Source organism: Hydra viridissima, unplaced genomic scaffold (genome assembly GCF_058129835.1).
Source record: "Hydra viridissima isolate aposymbiotic clone 2 unplaced genomic scaffold, HvirCarnegie_v1 scaffold_11, whole genome shotgun sequence".
In the NCBI taxonomy this organism is placed as follows: Eukaryota; Metazoa; Cnidaria; class Hydrozoa; order Anthoathecata; family Hydridae; genus Hydra; species Hydra viridissima.
Genome location: NW_028324310.1, coordinates 16,037,359 through 16,059,530, shown reverse-complemented (window position 1 = coordinate 16,059,530; position 22,172 = coordinate 16,037,359). Strand labels below are relative to the sequence as shown.

The window sequence follows — 22,172 nt, the reverse complement described above, 5'->3', positions numbered from 1 at the left end:
GTTTTCAGCTTAACAAATAAAATAATAAATTTACCTCTAAAACTAAGTTGTAGTTAAGAGCTTCAAAATCAATGTCATCCTAAAAATTCATTAGCATTTTGTTTAAATCAAATCATATCATAAATGCAAAGTGGTAGTAAATTTAAGTTAAAACTTCACATGCCTCACTGGAATCTGATCTTGATTTGCTTTCATTTTATAGAGTATCAATTCTTTCTTCATCACAGGACTTTAAATTAAATTTTTAAAAATCTATATCATTTTTTGCGCATAAAATATTTCCATTAAAGTTTGAAATGCAGAATATTTTTCCTCTCAAATGATCAATCAGTTTTAATCAATCTTTAAATATTAAAAAGCATGAATTTATTTACAAAAGCAGTATACCTGTAAGGTTTGGGGTAAAGACACTTTTTCACTTTGATGATCTTGGGTGATTGATGAAAAAATCTATTGTAAATAAAATAAAAAAATGTTTCTTTTTTTTTTTTTTTGATAATTGATAAAGTCACTCGCCAAAACCAATGTTGAAAAAAGTGCAATAGCAATTGTAAAAGAAATAGAATTAACAGAATCAAAGTAGAAATCTAGCCAAATATCTTTTGAACTTTAATTATGAGGATGAGTTTGCTTATAAATACAAGGTTATAAAAAATATTACTCCCTATATTTAAAATATCCTTACTTTATTAAGAAAATTTTTAGGGTTAGAGTACATCAGATGAACCTTTAAGATTAAATATAAGAAGTAATATAATTAAAGTAATGAATCTGTTATAAGTATGTTGCAAAACATTTGAAGGAAGTTTGTTTTTTTTTGCCAAAAAAATTTTACTTTTAAATGATAATATTATGTATGTTTGTTATATAATCATTTAGTCTTTTTTTAGAAATATTTACTTGAATATTGTCTTTTTAACCACAATCTGTAGCTGCCCATTTTGTGACTTTATTAAACTGTACATCACTTCTGACTTCTTTGTCTTTATCTAACTGTGCATTTTTCTCAACTGGTTCTATGCCATTTTTCGGTCGTTGTAATTTTTCAATCTAAGTGTTTGTTTTTTTCAATAAAAAGAAAATGATCAATTTTCTCATATAAAATAAACACTTTTTCATTATACTTTTTTAGTAACAGGAGTGAATATTTCATGAATATAAATAAAGTTTCAAAAATATCTTGTTTTTTAAAATTGACTTTGAGGTAACAAGAAAATAATGCTTCAAAATCAAAAATTAACTTTAGAATTAAAAAATTCAGTAAATTGTTCTCAAAAATAAATCTTTCTCACTTAAGTTATTATTCATCCTTGTGAAGAAAAAAAGTGTATTTTATGATAGCCCTGAAAAAAGAATAGCTCTAACAATGTGAAAATGATTTTAGAGGTAGGGTGCAGCAAAGTTTATTTATTATAAAACAATTTATTTGGGTATTATTAAATCGTTGTGCACACAGTTATTATCTTATAAAGTGTGGATAAAATTTTTGAAAGGTTTTTTTTCCTTTGATATTCTTTTTTGCTCTGTTTTCATTTGAAATTCCTGAGTTAAAAAAAGGTTTTTTAGTAACATTTTAAGTAAGTCATCAGGGAATGCAAATAATTGGCAAAATATAAAAATAGGTAGGTAAAATTTGAGAAGAAAATAAAAAAAAGCTCAGCATGCCACTTTAGATTATCAACTCCATAAAAGTAGAAAACTTCATCACCAACACAAATGTCTTTCAAAGCAAATAAACATAAATGAGGAACATCCCAATGCAAAATCTTTTTCATGTATGCATTTACAAAGTATATTGAGTCATTAACATAACGTTCTAAGTATTCATTGTATGGAGTTGCATCAATGCTAAATAAAAGTTTTAAAAGAATATCAATATAAATAAAGAAAACATTATAAAATTTAGATGAATTTTAGAATAAAATTTAGTTTAGTACCAGTATTCAATATTTTTGTGTAAAAAGTCATAAACATAACTGCCAGCATTTATTTCTTCGAATAACTTTTCTTTATTTTCCAGTGTGCTTTTTGCAAACGAAATCCCCCCTATATTCTACTATGAATTCTCCTTTTTTTAAGCTTTTGCATGCAAACACTCCAAAACCTATACAAGTAAAACCATATTTGATATCTGTTATGTAATATTTCATTCTGATATTATTTTTTTTTACATTAGAAAGTTTGTAGAAATATATTTTCTGACAAGTTTTCTGACCTTTTGTTTGGTTAATAAATTCTCTTTTTAAATAACTTGGATCTTCCTTTAATGATATATAGTACTTTGCTGCCTCAATTGGAGAAAGTCGTTTTCTCTAAAATTATAAATTTTAATCACTGAGTTTCTCCTAAAAAATTGGCTTGCTATTTACAATATAAAAACATAGCACAGTCAAAATATTGTTTTTTTTTCCCTCTGGATTTATATGAATAAAATTCTACAGCAAAAGTAAATTTTAATATAAAGTTTATTATAATTATTATAATATATATTTTAATTATTATAAATATAATAATGGTAATTACTAAAGTCTAAGTTATATAAATGCTCTTTGTTGTTATCATTGTTGAGTTAGTAACCGAAGGGGTTTGTTACCTGACTCTTATTCACTATCTTCTTCATGATATGGCTGAATGCTACTAGATACCTATAATTGTATTTTTGAAAAAGTTAGGAAGAAAGTTGTGTGCTATTGAAGGGTTATTTTCAGAACTACTTCTTTAAAAGTGAGTTACTCAAAAGTCTGTAGAAGTTGCAAGTTTTCTTGTTTACATGTTCTGTTTAAAAAAAAAACAAACCTGCAATGTTGATGTATTTATGTCACGTGCTTGAATTGGTGCACCCTAATTCAATATAAGTATTTATAATGAACTGCATTAAATAACATTTGGAATATTGTACTGCAGTTACTCTCACATTGTATGAAATAAATTTTCAGAAGTTTTATTTTTAGCCAAGTATAAAGGTGGGCGTGGAAGTCTATCTTTAATGAATAGGTATGTGAGGATGCATATTAAAAAACAACTTTTGAAATAAATAAACTACAAGTTTGCAATAAAAATGTTTGTTAATGCTATAGCTAAAACATGAAAGGTCACCTACCATGACAGATGTTACTAGACTTGACAATGTTTCTCTCCACTAAAAAAAATGTTTTTAATGAGCTTGTTATATATATCTTTAGTATATTTTTATATCTAAATTTCAAAGTCAAAGTGAAGTTAAAGCTTTTCTTTTCTTATTACCTCAGATATGGTTGGTCTAGCCGTTGGATTGTCTTGCCATGTAGTCTCAATCAGGTAAGTAACTTTAACCACATTAATTGTATTTTCCGTATATAAACCGGTAGTGTGGCTTATGTTTGGTCGTTTTCCAGATTTGATTGCATCAAGCAAAAGTATATCTTTAAACAATGGTATAACACCATGCCATACTGTGGAAAAACTGCTAAAAAGCTCGAATGCAGTTATTGCAAGAGCGTACATATCGGATTTTTTGTTTGGAGATTCAACCTCACAATTACACAGTTCAAGACTTGTGTAGGCAAGGGTCATTCCTTTATTGTTGGGCTTCGTCATATTACATGTAACTGTTGCTTTTATATCAACAAAGTCATCAAAATCGCTGACTTTTAAAGTTACATTGTACTGATGCCATGTTACTAAAATGTTTGAAAGCTTGATATCTCTATGAACTATATTGTGTTCGTGCAAATATTCAATTCCTTCTGACATTTGTAAAAGAAAATCTAATCTTTGTTGAAATAAAAAAATTTTCTCTTCATTTAGGAGATCAATCAGCTGAGACAGATTATTGACTTCCATTTGTTCAATGTTAGTGGCGCATAATTCAAAAAACAAAGCGGGTGGCCTTACAGAATAACCTAGAAAGTTTACAACACTTTTAAGTTGTAGTTTTTTTAATTTTGTTGCAATTAGCATTGTTTTTCTTTGAGAAAATTGGGTATTAATCAGCTTCACGGCCGTTTGTTTGTTTCCTAAGTTATACTTGAAGACTGAAGCTGATGTCCTTCACCTATTTTGGAAACCAAGTTTATTGGCATATCAAATACTTTATAGTTTTTTTATGCAGTCCGTTTCAGCAACATCTTTTACAAGCTGTAATATAAATCAGTAATAATAACGTTTAGAGTTTAATTATGCTAAATTTATAAATTAGTGACGTAACAACTTATGATGAGACAATAGTGAATGCTGCACTGAACTTATGATGAGACAATAGTGAATGCTGCACTGAAAAAATATTAGTAATCCAAAACCTTCATTATCTTAGATTTTCTTGTCAGGTGTTACCAGATTTATAATTACTCAGTTGATTATTAATCAGTTAAGTAATGATAAAAGTTTGATAAGTAAGTAATGAAATTTAATAATATCTAATTCTCTAAGAAAATTTATCTATATAATAATACTATATTAAAAAGTAAATTTGCATACAGTAGAACTCATTAAAAATATTTCTAAATATAAAGTTTTAAGTTAATGTTGCTTTTGATGTGGCATGTATAATTTTAAAGTAGAAAAAACATTAATTTCTCTACTTCTTAATGTAAAACCATGTTAAGTAGATGTTTAGTTGTTTATTATACTTTATTTTAATTTTGTTCACTGTACTAATAAACTAAGAGAACATGTTTATGACAGTAATGATAAATAAAATTTTTTGTTAGTAATCCAGTAAACTACGTTAAATTACAGGTGACTAAAAGATTTTACATCTCTTTAAAAATTTTCCTAAGGTTGAAACTTTTAAGAAATTCAATTTATATGCTATGAAATTCGGTTTCCAAATTTGCACATTACAGTAGCTAATGTAGAAATTAGGCAAAGTTTATAATGAGATCCATAAACATTTTTTAAAAAATCAACAAGTGTTTTTTTAACGCTCAAGCTTCAATGTTCAATTGAAATCCACGACTATTTTTTATTTTAAACACTTTTGTTTTTGAAAACATTTCCAATTATTTGAAAGATGATAGTAAATATAGAATAAACATAACTTAAAAATGGGTTTCATTTAAAACTAGGTAATCTCAACTTGGGTTACCATTATTACTGTTCTAAGATTCTTTATATTAAGTTACAGTAATTTTGAAATACTCCTTAAAAAATCAAGAAACAATTCGCGAGGTTATAATTATTTTGTTTTATCTCCCATTTTAAAAGTTGGGAGAAAATGAGTTGTTAAATTTAGTTAGCAATAATAACTTTTAAAACACGCTTTATTTTATACATTTTTTTCTAAATAATTTGCTTAAACAAATTATTTAAAGCATAAGTTGTTTTTTTTTTTTAAATTACAGCTAAAACTTTAAACAATTTTTACTTCAAGAAAAAATCAAAAACTTTCTCCCAAAGTTTAAACTTGGAGATTTTCATGTTTTTCAAGAAGTATAAAAATAATCATGTTATTTGTGTACCCTTCAAGATGCCTAAAGATGTTATTTCCTTCAAGATGTTTTAAGATGTTAATTCAATTTTCTTGTTTTGTAGTGTCCAATAGCCAAGGTTCTGTGAGTGCCATCATTCAATAGGATCCTTTTGTCGTCATTAGCGCTGAGTGCGACTTTGTTGATTTCTTCGGTGTAGACGTCATGAAGATGGGATCTGAAAACGTTCATGGTTGCAAGCTTTTCTTGTTTACCCTGCAAGCAGTCATAGTAGTTTTGATGAGTGAGGTGATTTTTAACCACGTTCTTTTTGACTCCTTTGCATTTTTTGTGCTCTTTATCTTCATCTTCTTTTTCTTCAGGGATGTAATAAGAGTAGAGCTTAGGTCGAAGCCCGACAAACTGCGCGATTTGTTTACCACCGGTCTCATCTTTGAACTTGCCAATAATCTTTTTATTTTTGCCTACTTTGAAGCCAACGTTTTCAATGGCAGGATGGTCTTTTGGAAATTCGCTTGTGTCAAATTTGCTTTCTACGTCATCAGCAATGTCTTCATAGAAATCAGGAGTTTCAATTTCATAAATGAGCGAGTCGGTATCGGTCATGAGTAATTTTAATCGATCACCGTATTTTGGTTTCATGTAGTCATAGTGGTGTTCAAACATGAGAGTTTTGCTCAAATCGAGGATGCTCATTCCTAAGTAAACAGGTTTGTCGTAAGTGACTTGTGTTTTCTTCATGTGAATCGCAGTAAGGTTTTCATCAAAAATGGTGTACCGATCATAACGAGGATTTTTGGTTAATTTTAAGACTTCTTTTCTTGTGGTGACAAGTTTAATATCAACATGCTTTAGAATATTCTCCATGGTTTTTCCAAAGACGGAGTTGTTCATCAATTTAAAAAATTCTTTTTCAAAGTCGTTTTTAGCTTTTGTTCTTTTAGTGGTGCTGCCATCGATGTATGATTTCATGAAAGGTTCTTCTTCAAAGCTGATTCCTCGATGAATTTTGGTGATGACTAAACCCAATCGTTCATAGAGTTTTAAGTTTTCGTGATGAATGACGTATTTTTCTTTGTTGTTTAAATTTGGAACGAGCTTGGGTACTTTTCCAATGGTTAATCTTTCAGATGCTAAAGGGTAATCGTTGTGTAAATCGTGAAGCTCTTCAGGATAGCTCAAATCGACTTCGAGAAAGCATGGAATGTTGCGCCAATGCTGAAGATCAGTCATCCATCTGAATTTTCTAACGGGAAGAGCTTTGCTCATAGCCCATCCATAAAGATTGTTGGCGTCTAAGTACTGAATGAATGTAGATGGTTTTGAAGGATCATAGTCTGGCATGTATTTGTTGTTGCCAGTTCCAAACCGTTTTGAGATCATGCAGATTCCACCGCGTATTCCTTTTTGGATCATTTTGAGCATGTCAATATCGGTTATCAAGTCCAGCTCAGTTTTAGTTTCCTTTAACATAGCGTCCCAAGCCAAACCAGGAGAGGTGTAATACCAAAGAGGGTCGAGACCGTAATATTCCATGCAAGTGTCTCTAAAATTTTCAAAGACATCGGCAAGATTCAGCACGTAGGACTTGTTGTATAGCTCGTGATAGTCTTTAAAGGTTTTGCATTCAAACACTTTCCAAACGTTTAGAGCATGCGCATAGTCTTCATCGCTGATGTGTTTATCATCTAGTCTAGAATAAAAGGCTTCTTTGGGTGGGAATTGCGTTTCGGAAAACTTTTCAATCGAGTCCACCCATTCATAGGGGTAAACTCCTTTTCTTAGTAGCAAATTTCTTTGTTCTCCGCTGTAGAATGAATTGAGATGTTTGCACATGATGTCTCCTTTTTTAAATCTTCTATGAGCGCAGTCTTTACAATTGTCTTTGCACTTGCATTTTTTACCTTTCTTATCAAGACATTCCTTTTTGCATGTCTTAGGGTCTAATTCAGAGCACTCCTCACACAAATCTTTAACAAGGTTGCCAGTCAAATCTGCTAACGAGCTTTGCATGAACCTATAGCTGTCAACGAACCTTAAATCTCTATACACTTTTTTCGGTTTACCTTTCTTATCAACCGAATCTCTCACTTTGATGCTTTTTGAGAAGCTGATGTATTTTTCTTCGCTGTTAGGTATGCAATTGAGTTTTCCGTTTTTTCCGCCTAATCTCTTGATGAACAAATGGCTGTCATAGCCAGACAAGTTATGAAAGACAACGGGAATAAATTTTGGAATTCGATATTTTTTATTGCAAGCATTGTGAGCAGCACCACGATACTTTCCAGTCAAATGACAGTGGTCCCATACTTTATCACCGTTAAGATCCTTTTTGCAAATGTGACATTCGGTTGCAGCTTCAAACTTCTTTTCATCCTCATCAGTCCTAGGTTTCTTGTTTTCCCATTGTTGTTTAAGTGAATAACTATCACAGCAAATCTTTATAAAGTCAGCTTCAATACTGGTAACAAACTTTTTACCTACGTCATCCTTATCGCTTTTTGCTGTGTACTCGACAGATTTAATTTTTAAACCATCAGGTCCTACGATGTAATACCAGAAGGAGCTTGGAACATGCTTTTGGTATTGTTTGGTGTACGATTCTTTATTATTATATTCAGTGTTGTCATCGATAGGCTTGATGAAACTTTCAAAGTCGGCATAGACACAGTACGGAACTCTCATGGTGTTGTTGTAGTTTTTAAACTCAAGGGTTGACCCTTCTTTAGGAAGATCAATTCTCATTGGAGCGTTCTCATAACAGTATTCTTTGTGAATTTGAAGCTTTTCTTCTAGGTCATAACCATGCATGCAATTTCTGCAAAAATGAAGTTTTCTTTTTCCTTTTGTTGTTGAGGAGCCAGCAAACCGACTGAAATTGTTAATGAGACAATAATGGCTGTTGTCTTTGTTTGAAATATACAACAAATCAACACAGTGCTTTCGATCATGAAATTTGGATATTCGCATAGGTTGAGGTTTATTCATTTCATAGTGAAAGATGTTCACGCTAATATCCAGATTATTTTTCTCAAACTTTTCGACATCAATCACCTTTACAGGAAATTCCATTTCTTTAAAATTGAGCTCTTTCGATTTTTCAATCAAGTCTTCATCTATTCTTGAATTATGCATAGCTTTCATGTTAAGAGCTCTGATAACACACCACTTGAAACATTCATTGTCGTTGTTTTCCATGTTGATGATGGCTTTTTTGTTTTTCAACTTGAGAGGCAGCTCCATGTAGGAAGAGCCCTTGAAAGGTTCATAATCAACAAAGCTGAAATCCATTCTTAAAATCTTAGACAAGACGCAATTGGATCCCATCTTGTTGTAATTAGCGCTACGTTCCAAGACTTTTTCTTCCATTTCGGTCATTAACGTTCGCACATCATCACCCTCTAATAATCTTTGCGCATTAGATCAAAAGTTAGCCGTCTGAGTAGTCTCTCCACCTGTTAAGATGCTTACGCGAATCATTTCACAGACTAAAACAATTCTTACCTTTGTGTTTCTTTCTCCTTCCATGGTTTGAATAGCAGACTCTCTCACCAAGTTTTGAAATGAAACAATGTCTTGTTGCCGAGAAGACGGCTCGTAAGAAAATACTCTGGTTGAACGCTCTGCTGAATGCTTAGACATATTAAACTTTATGGTGTAAGGAGCACCTGTAGACACTGAAGCAGGAACCGGACTTGTAGACACTGAAGCTGGAACCGGAGCAGCAAATGCAACATCTTTGAACGACTTGATTGTTTTTTCCACTCCGCTTTTTACGCTGCTTACTGCATTTTTCACCGTGGTTGGAACGTATGAACCAATAATATTATTTACTTGGTTAAAACCATTGGAGACGGCTGCTGTCAATCTTGAAAACCAGCCAGCTTTTAGTGGATTTTGCAAATGAGCCGGTTTAGGAGCAATAGTCGGTTTCTGCACAACAGGTCTCGGTGGAATTATTGTCGGCTTTGGAGCAATAGGAGGTTTTTGAGGACTTTGAGCAATCGAACGAGGAACAGGTCTTGCAGCAGGCAACGGTCTCGCCTCAGTCGTGCGTATACGTGAACCACGCCCAATGATGGGCTTTGTTGCTCTTATAGCTGCAATGAGATCAGCTTTTCTCATTTTATAGATACCTTTGATATCACCACGGCCTTTAGCCATCTCTCTTAATTTTTTCACAGTCATTTTATTTCGATCTTTTCGATCATTAACAGGCTCTTTGGCAGCAATGACAGGTTTTGTTGTTCTTATAGCTTCAATGAGCTGTTCACTTGTCATTTTGGTATAGCCTTTGATAGCCCTTTGTTGAGCATCTCTTCGTAATGATGCCATTGAGACTTTTTTCAAAGCTTTATCTTCCATTTTTATTAACGAAAGAAAAAAATTTTCGGTGTTTTCATCGCTTTGCTCTTTCGCGACAAATTTTTCTGAAGATTGGCAACTCATTTTATTTCCGCCGTGATTTTCCTTAAGTCAATTCAATTTTTTAAAATCTCGGCACACTGTCGGCATGTTCGAAAAGTCTTACGCAAAAAATTATGATGGTAACCATGACAACCGTTTTCAATTCTTTTTTAAGAATTAAAAAATTCAGAGAATTTTCCAGGATCTTATGAAACAGAATAATTGGCAAAAATTTCGCTTATGGAGTCGTATACATGCGCTTGAGCCGTTTCATCAAATCTAATCGTGTACTTTCTTCCCCATTCATCATGCGCAGTAAATTCGCATCCAGCCGCATGAATTTCTTTGTCTTCAACAAACAGATGAGCACGACCCATTTCGTCAAATTCAATCCTCTCCATTTTTTAATCGTTGCCATTGATCTTAATCGAGTTCAATTTCTTTTAAAGCTTCAACCAATTCGATTAATAAAGTGGTGAAGTCGATTTGATTTTTCATCTCTTTTAGAGATTCATAGTCTTCCATCAGCAGTTCCTCTTCACCAAAGAGTTGGATCATTCGGTAATGTTCTCCTTCAAAGGCATTAAGAATTTCATCATTAATAAAATTAAACACTTCACTTTCTTTACCCAAGATATATTTCAGCTCAATAATATTGCGTGCAAAAAGCCTTTTTATTCTGTATATTTCTTTTTTACTCAAACGACTTTTCGCGATTTCATCCAACAGCTGACTTCTGATATGGTAAAGGTCTTGAATCATTTTGTGAATTGACATGTAGTTCTTTTCAAACGCATCTTTCATCAACGGTCTACTCAGTTTCCAATAAACCTTAAGTTCAAGTTTGCAAATTTTTTTAAGCATTTTTCCAGACTGTCTGAGCTTGTCAATGAGTCGATCAACCTCCATTTTTACTTTCATCTTTTTCAGTTTCTCAATAAACTCTTCATACTCATTTTTTTCATTCTTATCTATTAGTTTCTCAATTAATTCATCAATATTATCACTTATCTTTTTTGACTCGTTGTCGAGAGCAGCCAAAATATCATCCTTGCCCAAGTCAAACTCTTTTTTAACAACACATTTGTTTTGATTATTACCCATCTTTTTTAATCACTGTTAATGATCTTGCTCGAATTCAATTTTTTTCAGCAAACTTTTTTTCACGGTTTCAAAGAATCTTAAGCAGCAGATTTTTCCCACTCTTCGTCTGATTCCAACTCTCTTTCCAACATTCTTCCCATTTCATCAGCCTCATCATCATCCAAATCCATTTTTTAATCGCTGCAAATCTCGAGCTCAATTTTTCAATTCTTCAAAAAGAATCAAAAAAGCAATTAAGAGGAATACCTATTTTTAATCTCTCTAAAATGTTCAGTGATTTTGCGGCAATTATTATATCCGCTGGCATTTAATCTCCAATTGGTACCGATAAAGAATTTATTACGAAGGTCAATATCATCTTTTATATACATAACCACATCCTCCAAAGGTGCAACTTCTACCATTTCCTTGAAAATCGTTTGATGTTCTTTTGGAAGCTTTCTAACGTTTTTTAAAAATTTATCCAAACTTTTCGATTTCATCGTATCAGGAATCGACACATACATGCCGTTAAGAGCATTCAATAAATCATCCTTTCGCATGACTACCATCTTTATTTATGCCGTGATTTTTTTTTAAGCGAATTCAATTTTTTAAATCACTGGAAAATCTGCGATTTTTTAACACGGTAAAAGCTAAAAAATCAATGATGAAGCATTTCAATCTTGATTCCATTGACCACCTTTCCATCTCGACGATCAAAATACTCACATCTATGACCAGTTCCTTTCATCGCTTTGTAAAGAGACTTGTATTCAGTCACCTCACCTGTTTCAACGTTAGTCATTCTCACAGTGATTGGATTTTTCTTAACTGAACGAAGCCAGTCCCATTTTGGATCATCATTCTTTTTTCTAGGCTCATGTATTCTTGGTCGACCTACTGGCTTGTACTCTTTCACACTTTTAAAAATCTCGTCTTTACTGATCAAGTTATTTTCAACCGCAAGCATCAACAGACCTAATAAATTGTTTGAGGTTTTGGTGACTCCATATTCTCTTTTCTTTAGCCCTTTCCAAAAGATCATCTTTACTGATCAAGTTATTTTCAATCGCAAGCATCAACAACGTTGGCATATTTTTAGCTGTTTTAGTAACACCGTTTTCATTCAGTAAATTTTTCAAAAACTTTTTTGTATAATGCATTTTATTTCTGCCGTGATTTTTTTTAGATCAATTCAATTTTTTTAACACGGTAAAAGTTAAAAAAATCATTTCCATGGTTTAGATCCATACGAAGTCAAAGATCTAATAAACAGCAGTCATGTGAGTTCCATTTGAGACAAAATTAAGCAGCTTGTCAGAGATCACCACAGCAAAGATAACGGCATTTGCAACAGTTGAAGTTCGAAATTTAAGGTTGATCACCAATTCAGCTGTTTCTGAAGCCACTCTTTCTTTTTGCTTGCTGATATCCACAAAGAACAAGGAATACAGTTTTATATATTGAAACAAGGACAACCCAGATTGACAAACAAGTTCGTTTGTGCCGTAATATTTTTCATCAAAAGAAAACGTATCTGCATAAGCCATGGTCACTTTCTTTTCGCTAAAATTCAAGTCGTAATTATAATTGGGATACTTTATTCCATTGACGGTCACGTAAAAATTGCTGATATCGCAATGGTCGAATAGCGACGGATTAACAGTTTGGCTAGAGGGTCTGTTCGTCTGAAGTCCAAACAAAATATACGACGGAACGCTTTTATCCGTGATTCTTCCAAGCGACCAGGTAAATTCGGTTTGACCAGCAGGAATAAGCTGTCTTTCGCATTTGTTTGCCTTGTAAGCTACTTCGATAGGTATCTTTTGAGCTATTAAACTCATGAATTCAGCATTTCTCGAAACACTCAATTCAGCGCGTGGCATATAAAGCCTGAATTTTTTAAGATCAATCATTCCTATACTAGCGCTCTCCGCTCTGTAAATCGCATCATCGCATTCTTTCTTTGTAAAGGTGATGGTGTGTCTAAACCCATAAACAACTTTATCATAGGTTTCACAAAAACCAAAAATATGCTTCAAAGGTATCCTGAACGAAAAAGCGCCAACGGATGTAGTGTCTGCAAACAAATGGTCTCGTCTAACTTTAAATCCTTCATTTTCAACAAGATTTGATGTGTCCATGAACCACATTTGCTTCATACCATCTGTCATCTGAAATCCGTGAGGGTATTTCACCATTCCAAGAATGGTAGTGGCATGACCTGGATAAATAACTCTTTCCACTTGCTCTCCAGACAAGTCATAAGTCACGTCATTAAACAAATACATCAAAGCATTATTCACCAAGGCGATCTTGTCTGTGGCTTCATAAAAAGTTCCATCACTCTTTTTCAACACTCCTTCAATAAGAATGTAAGCCTCTGATGGAAGTGTTTTAATGGATTGACAGTCAATCTCAAAAGTGATCGTGCCTGAAGAATTTAAATCAAGATTGGTCGGAAGGTACTCAAAAAAATCCAATTTTTCAATGCCAGTGTCATACTCGGGTTTATCAGTCAGTCTTAATCGATCAGTAGTTATCATTTTTACAGAAAAGAAATTTTTTTATATCATTTCATGATCACTAGGCGATCTTCAGTCCTCTTCCCATCTTCACTAGATCTTGGATTCGAATCGCATTCTGTTTCAACATTTTCATAGTTTGAATGGATGAACCAGTTTTTAATTTCTCAATGGTCTTTTTACCTTTATCAACAGCTACATCTTTAGCAGCAGAAATGGCAGAAAGAGCCAACTCAGTACCGGCAGATTTTGCAGCTGTAATCGCTTCTTGCCCAATTTTGCTTGAAGCAGCATTTTTAAGCATAGTCATTGTTGCCTTTGACATACTTGAAGCAGCTGCTCTTTTAATGAAATTTTTAATCAAGTATACAATGCCACCTCCTCCAACAACGTTCTTTTTCACATATCTTCTTTTGTTCACAATGAGCATTTTTTAAAATAAACGATTTCTTTTTAAATCCCTTGACGACTAAATTTTATGAATCGTCTTCATGATCGACTTGTATTCCTCTCTATTAATCTCCCTTTGTCTCAACAGCTCATCGCAAATGCTCACAGCTACATTTCTCGATGCCGTATTTCCAGCATGCCAGGAAGCAATACTCAATTCAAGCTTTTCCACCAACGCATTCGGATCGCTCGGAAGAATAATCACTTCAAGACCTTTTTTCCCTTTTTCAATACGCACCATTTTTTCCCAAATAGGAGCAATAAGTTTCTGATACTTTGGTCTTCTTGAAGCTTTCGGTTTATTCGGCTTCGTATCAGATCGTATAGCATCACTGTCCATTAAAATTTTTTCATAATTTTGCAAATCTTCATCCGTATACTCGCTCGGTATTTCAAACTTTGTCATGAGCTCCCAAAGACCTTTTGTTCTTTCATACCTTTCATCGCCAACAATAATGTCATCTCCATCCATTTCAACCTCCATTTTACCAATGAACATTTTATCATCAACTTTATTCACTTCAAAAGGCATTTTGGATACAAATTTTTTAGTTTCTTTGAAACCATGGAAAGATTTTTTAGATCTGTTGAGCATCTTCTCGTTGCTTTCGATGAGAGGCTTAAACAGCTTGCTCGCATTAGCTTGAAAATCAGCATCTGAAATGTTGTCGTCTTGGTAAATCCTCTTTCTTCTCTCATTAATCTCTCTCACAATTTCATCTCTTTTATCACGGTCTTGTATTTTAAAGAAAGGCATCTTTTTAAAATACGTAGACAAAATATCCTAAATCAGTTTTCACGTTAATGTTATTTAAATTTTTCGAATACTGGAAAAAAAAATTAATTTTTCTTGAACATATTGTTGAACGCTTGAATCGCGTCATCTCGACCTTTTTGGATCAGTGTCTCTTTAGTCACTTCATCTATTCCGTTTTTGGTTTTGGTTCGTATTTCCTCCGTCATAGTCTTAAACTTTTGAAGCTCGCCAATAATCAACTGAAACTCTGAATCGCTTATTCTTCCATCCACCAACGCCTTGTAAATGTGCTCGCTGATCGTGTTCAATTTTGACTCGGCCAACACTTTTACCTTTTCATGCTTTTCCGCTTTCAATGCTATCTTTTTATTCACTTGACCTCCAACAATCGATAAAAAACTAATTCAAATAGCCGCACCTTCAAACGCAATTGCTACTGGACTTTCAATAATCGTTGACAAAAGCCCTATTCCAGTCGCACCCAATGCTATGCATAAACCTTGCATCACATTGTCCACATTCGAAATGATCCTGAAAACGCGATGGTACTTTTTGCTGAGATGAACTCGCCTTTTCCTCTCGTTGTCTATCTCTTTCTGAACCTCGCTGATCGTGTGAACACGATTTTCTGTAGGAGCTGATGGAAGAGCTGGATAAATTTTTTCATTCAATATCTCCATTTTTTCATTAAGAAAGATTATTTTAAATCAATGTGCGTAATCGTGCAGAGCTTTTCGCCCTTTTTAACAATCACGTCCTCTTTGCTGTTGCTATTCACGTCCATAATAACGTTATCTACAGACTCTGAAATAATAACTTCGTTCTTTCTATAATTCAACTGCTCAGTGATTTTATTCATTAATGTCACCACTGCAACACCTTTCTCAAACTTCAACCCAAGGGGTAAAGCTATCGTTGTATGGGAGAGAGCAGCAAATTTAATATCTTTCTGAGCAAAAATCTCATACTGTTCGTTAAAGTTATAATAGGGTGGATGATACAACGTTTTCGCATACATAATAATGTTACTTGGTTTTCTTTCCTCCAACTCTCTGATCCTCTCTTCTAAAAATTTTAGTTGCAATTCCAAACTGTGAACTTCAGCTGAGGCAACATTTCTAAAAAACTTGTGAGGAGCATGCATTTTTAAAATATTTAAAATTTTTTAGATCCTTTTTGCAAACGGATTAATTCATCGTTGTTCACCCACGAATTAAACGAGTCTGGATACCCCAACCATTTTACCAATGATTTTTTATTAGTCTTTCGAACGATTTTTTCAATCCTGAATATGTCCTGATGCGTCTTTTGCATCTCCTGCTCATAAAAAGTGCCTTGAATTTCTTCACCGTTAGCATCAGCGATTTTATACGTGGGAGGATCCGTATGCTGAACATTTGACACGGTAAAAACCTCTTCAGTACATCTCGGCGATTACCCTTTTTCAAAATGAGACTTCTTTTTTACGATTCGCACTTGATCACCCATGGAAAATTTTGGTTTTGCTGGTAATGCTTGATCCTTTCCATACAGATTCCACCATACCCTACCTTTATTCTTTTCATCACTGGCTTCCACTGGAGTCATTTTGATGGAAGAGTGCTTTGTGTTGTTGTAACTTTTCACCATCTCATCCAAAATGTCAATGTATTTATTAGTATTGTTGGCTGAAAAATATTTAAACATTCTCTCTTTCATCGTTCTGTTCCATCGCTCGACGACACAGCTTTTTTCCTCGTTTTCAGTGGAATACAATTGAACACCTAGCGCTCTCACATCCCTGTTGTAAAATTCTTTTCCTTTATCCACCCACAATTTGACGCATTTTCTTTCACTGAAGATTTTTTTCAATGCTTCAGCTACTTCAAAGCCTGTTTTGCTTTTTAACGGTGTAGCGTTTTTAATTTACTGCCATTAAAATTTTACTGCGCAGCAAAATTCCAACGTTAAAATTTTACTGCGCAGTAAAATTTCAACGTTGGAATTTTACTGCTATCGTTATTATTTTACTGACTTTTTTAATATACAGTTTCTGGCGTTTATTTTTTTGGCGTTTTCAAGATGTACAAAAATGTTAACTTTCATGATATCAGGAAATATTTGAATGACAAAAAGTTTCCTGAAGATGTAAATGAGAGAGGAAAAAAGGCAAACTTTAAAAGGCAATGTAAAAACTTTGCATTTATAGACAACAAATTGATGTATTGCAAAAAAAATATTGGCATGGTAAGAAAAACTTTTTAACTAATTCAAAATTTCAATGGTGATGACGTGGAAAGTTATCTCGCCAAAAGTGACATGGCCGCAGATGGTATATGGGCTACAGATGTAGAGATTCTTGGTACTGCAAATCTTATTGGAATTGATATAGCGGTGTGGTCATTCACAGGATAAAAACTAACATGGCTAAAATATCCAGCTTCCACTAAACTTGATCAATTAACATCTCATACTATTCTTTTAGAAAATAAAAACAATAATCATTTTAATGTTGTTTTGTCACTAAAGACTTTAAAGTGAGAAAAATTTATACTGAAATAAAATGTTGTTGGTTCCACTTGTTTTTCATGTTATTTTAGAAGTATATACAGTCCTATTGGAAGTATATCTGAACCCATTCGTCAGATATATACGTCAATAATTTATGGCCTTCAGTTATTGGTAAACTTCTTTGATATATGTTCCTAAATGTAAAATCTTCTAATGCTAAGAATAAGGGAAAATGCATAGCTTTACATAAAAAAGTGAATCAAAATCTAGCCTGGAAAGTAAACTATCATTTAATGTATGCATTAAATAATAAAAGTTTCATAGGAAGAAAAATTGAAGTACCCTTAGTTTTATAAAACGTATATTTTCACCCGCCCCTCCCACAAACTTTAACATCTCTTCTTTTCTTGATGAAAGTAAAAAAATAACGAGCGCAGTAAAACTTTAACGTTAAAATTTTACTGCGCAGTAAAATTATAACGTTAAAAATTTACTGCGCAGTAAAATTATAACGTTAAAAATTTACTGCGCAGTAAAATTTTAACGGAGTAAAATATTAACATGACAACGGAACGATCCATCCATACTTTGAAAACACGTCAATCACCATGAGCAAATACTTCACGCCATTGTTAAACTTTGAAAACGATTGCATGTCCACCAAATCTGCAGCCCATATCTCATCCATGTCGTTCACAATCACCCTTCTTCTTTTAAAATGGTGAATGACCGGTTTATGAAGCTCCTCTGCAAGCTGATCCGTCCATTTCAAATCACTCACACCCAGTCCGAATTTTGCTTTGGCTTTGATCACAGGAGTAATGAGCTTTCTCTCATTAATCTCTCTTTGAGTGGGATTGGGAATGGAGTTCATCTCTTCAAGCATCATCTGATCTGCCACATTTCTGCTTTGAACGTCGTTGAAATATTTATAAGCCAAATCATGGTGATACGCTGCATTATCTACTCGATCTACCGGCTTGCTCCACTCTTGATACATGTCTGTTGAAGTCAGTCGCTTGTCCAAATTAGTTCCGGGTCCAGCAAAGTTCATTCCTGGAATATGCATTTCTCCTGGAAATTTAGCCCATGGAAGCTTGATTTTGCTCGACAGCTTATTGATTGACTCTACCAAATCACCTCCTTTTGTTTCTTTAGCAATAAATTGACATTTGGTCGTTCCGCAAGAGTCGCAAGTTCCTTTGAGCATTGATCTATTGTTTTTTGTCATCTCCTTTTTTAAGTGAATGGTTTCAGTTTCTCTTTTGCATTTAACACAGTACATTTTAACATATATAAATAAGTTTTTTAACATAAAAATGGACATTGTTGATTTGTCATATGATAAAAAAAGCACAAGAAATCATAACAACTTCTTTCCAAGAGATATTCGAGGACTCATCGTTGGAAAATCTGGCTGTGGAAAAACAACATTGATGTTAAACCTGTTATTAAGACCTGGATGGCTGGATTATAACCACTTGCAAGTCTTTGGCAAATCCCTTTTCCAACCCGAATACAAAATACTCAAAAAAGGCTTTGAAAATAACCTTCCAAAAGAACTCATTTTCCAATTGCTTAATAAAAACAAGATGAAAAAATTGAATTTAAACCCTGAAGATGTGATTGATGAACTTTCAAAAAATTCTTTCCAAGGAGGTTCTGAAAACACAGAGTGTCAATTCTTTGAAAGTGAAAAAGACGTTCCTGACCCTTCCGTACTTGATCGATCAAAAAACAATTTGACGATCTTCGACGATTTAAAAGGAGAAAAGCAAAGCATGTGTGAAAAATATTATACCAAAGGAAGGCACTCCAACGTCGACATGTTTTACCTTGCTCAAAATTTTTTCGATCTTGACGGACATGCCATTAGAACCAATGCCAATTTTATTTGTCTCTTTCCTCAAGACGATGGAACTGTTGGTGAAATTTATAAAAGGCACGCCTCATGTGATATGGACATAAAAGAATTTAGAAAGTTTTGTAGAGATTGCTGGTCTAAACATCGTGGATTTGCTGTCATTGATCTCTCCTCTGAAAAAGATAATGGAAAATACCGAAACGGGTTTGACGATTTTTATTTTCCACTGATCATGAGATGATCTAAAAAAATTTCACGACATAAAAAATGCCTGGTATAATCATTGAAGTGGATAGCAAATCAAGTGTTATCACGACTGATTTTTTAGACAAAATCATTTTCGATAAAGGAAAAAGTTATGAAATGGCTTTTCTCGGCTTGGAAACATACAATAGCATTCCTAATATAAACAGTAAAAAAAATTCGTTCAAATACAGCATGAACAATGGTGCTCATTGGGAAAACATCATCGTTCCTGATGGAAGTTATGAAATTAAAGACATCAACGATTATCTGCAAAAGTCAATTTTAAACACGATAAAAACAGCTCAACGAGGAAGCTATATCGTTGCAAATAAAATAAACTACTCTTCAAACAACCTTCAAATTGGAATCAACATTAATACTTTAAAATCAACCATTAAACTTGGTATGAACTATCTGATTGACTTTGACGTGGAGAACAGCATCGCCTCAGTTTTAGGGTTTACTAAAAGAAAATTAAACTCCAATTCCGAATACGAGTCTGATCATATTGCTAAAATTTTAAGCTGCAACACCATCAGAATTGTTAACAACGTTATCGGATCATCCTACATTAATGGAACCCAACTCAATTGCATCTACTCCTTTTATCCTAATGTTAACCCTGGTTATAAAATCATCGAAAGACCTATGCATTTAATTTATCTTCCTGTTAAGCTTTTTGAAATTTCAACCATGGTTACTCGCATCATTGATCAAAATGGAGACTTAATCGATTTTCGCGGTGAGGACATCACGATCCGTTATCACATTCAAGAAGTGAAATAAATAATTTTCCAACACTTAAAAAATGTATCAAAACATTAAACTCAACATCTCAAAAGGTCAAGCTGACAAAATTAAAAAAGCGTTACATGATAAAACTGCAACCAGCATTAAACTCGCTCATCAAGACTTAAACGGCGAACATGTTTTTGCTGTCACGCAAACCCAACTCAACCAAATTAGAAAGGCCTACGAAGCTGGAAAAGGCGTCACGCTCAAACTCAGCAAAAAACAACTCATGCACAACTCAAAAGTAGAAGGAGGATTCATCGGTGCTCCTTTATTAGGAACTCTAGCTGCAAGAGTCGTTCCTGCTCTTACCACAAAAGTTGTTCCTGCTCTTGCTAATGGTTTATTAGGTGGACTTGCTTCATCTGCTGCTCTGCTATGGTTGATAAAATTGCTGGACGCGGCGTTACAAAACCAGCTAAAAAACCCAAAACATTTTATTTGAGCAAAGACGGAAAAGGACTGAAAATGACCAAACTCGGTACTGGATTATACCTAAACCATTGGAATGGAAATACTCAAGGCGATGGGCTCTTTGTTAAAACTGGAAAAGGACTCTTTGTTAAAACTGGAAAAGGACATGAAATAACAGGAGGATTCCTTGGTGCTCTAATTCCCTTGCTCAGCATACTCGGAAGTATTTCTGGTTCAGGTTTACTTCTCGGTCCTAATTCACCCTTCAATAGCATACCCATTCTTGGATCCATTCTCTAATTTAAACTTTTTAACAAATTTAAAAAAATGATTAACGTTGAAGGAATTGTTTTACCCAACGAAGCTTTGATTAACTTTCAACTGATAAAGGCTGCTAAACAGTTAAAATTAAAAAACTTTCGAGGCGTTCTTGTAAGAGACGAGTTACCTAAAAAACCAAGAAGTAAAGAATGTGGTATTGCAAACACTGGTGACTCAAGCACTGGAGGATTTCATTGGGTGTGCTGGTACAAAGACGGCGATAAAAAATACAGCTTTGATTCATACGCTCAACCTCCTCTTGTCGAACTGGTTGACTACTTAAAAAGTCCCGTTTATTACAACAGCGAAAGAGTTCAGTTTGGTCATACCTCTTATTGTGGTCACTTGTGTCTTTACGTTCTGAAAAAATTGAATGAAGGTCTTGACTTTCAAAGCATTACGAACACCTTGTGGTAACACTCACCAAGACTACTACCATTGCTTGAAGTATAAGAATGAACAGCTTGCAACCATGAACGTTTTCAGATCCCATCTTCATGACGTCTACACCGAAGAAATCAACAAAGTCGCACTCAGCGCTAATGACGACAAAAGGATCCTATTGAATGATGGCACTCACAGAACCTTGGCTATTGGACACTACAAAACAAGAAAATTGAATTAACATCTTAAAACATCTTGAAGGAAATAACATCTTTAGGCATCTTGAAGGGTACACAAATAACATGATTATTTTTATACTTCTTCTTGAAAAACATGAAAAACGTTTGCATCCTTAAGTTTCTCTACAAAAACACGTTCACTCACGCATCAATGTTTGCATCCTTAAGTATGGAAAAGTATCAATGGCTCAGAAACCGCATTTGCCTATATATTACCTTTCTATCACTTACTCTTCACAGTCTTCTTCGGTCACATATGCCTTATGATATCTTCAAAAGGCAATTTAAACGTTTTCAAGGAGTCAATTTCACGTTTTTAAAATGAGAATTAAAGTAAATAGGAAACATTTTGAAAAGAATGAAGTCAAATTCCAGTGATGGATAGAAACCAACTTCTAAGTTTACAGACTTATTAAGCAGATGAATTATTAAATTAACGACTTTTAAACTTCATTACAACTTTTTAACAGTAAAAGGTTACTCGAAAGGTATTAGAATCTTTGTTTGCTTTTCTTTTGTTAACCCGTTCTTAATTTATTTACTTCTACTTAATTGTTCTTAAATCCAATTTCCATTTTCACTCTTAATTAGGTTAAAAATCTGATTTCACTTCCTCAAACTGCTATGCAAAATATCACTAGTTAAATTTAAGTTTTCTGTATCGGAAACTAAGTGTTACTAACAACTGCCTCATTTTTAATATCGCAAATATTATTCCTTTAAGAGCTTTTTTAAAAGTGTTGTTAATCTTCAATAGTATCTTTGAGAAGTCCTTTGATATCTCAATTT

At 33.4% G+C, this 22,172-nt stretch overlaps 2 protein-coding genes across 2 annotated transcripts; both read right to left on the bottom strand.

The window, feature by feature from the left end:
- Window positions 1-2,600: 2,600 nt before the first annotated feature.
- LOC149882446 (receptor-interacting serine/threonine-protein kinase 1-like) lies at window positions 2,601-3,732 on the bottom strand. Its single transcript, XM_090065944.1, has 3 exons — window positions 3,244-3,732; window positions 2,797-2,841; window positions 2,601-2,645 (listed from the first exon to the last, which is right to left on the bottom strand). The coding sequence occupies exons 1-3, from the start codon at window positions 3,730-3,732 to the stop codon at window positions 2,601-2,603; spliced, it is 579 nt and encodes a 192-aa protein (XP_089922070.1).
- A 1,754-nt stretch (window positions 3,733-5,486) lies between these two features.
- On the bottom strand, window positions 5,487-8,699 carry LOC149882445 (uncharacterized). The gene is made up of 3 exons (XM_090065943.1): window positions 8,008-8,699; window positions 6,434-7,431; window positions 5,487-6,106 (listed from the first exon to the last, which is right to left on the bottom strand). The coding sequence occupies exons 1-3, from the start codon at window positions 8,697-8,699 to the stop codon at window positions 5,487-5,489; spliced, it is 2,310 nt and encodes a 769-aa protein (XP_089922069.1).
- Between the last annotated feature and the right edge of the window lie 13,473 nt (window positions 8,700-22,172).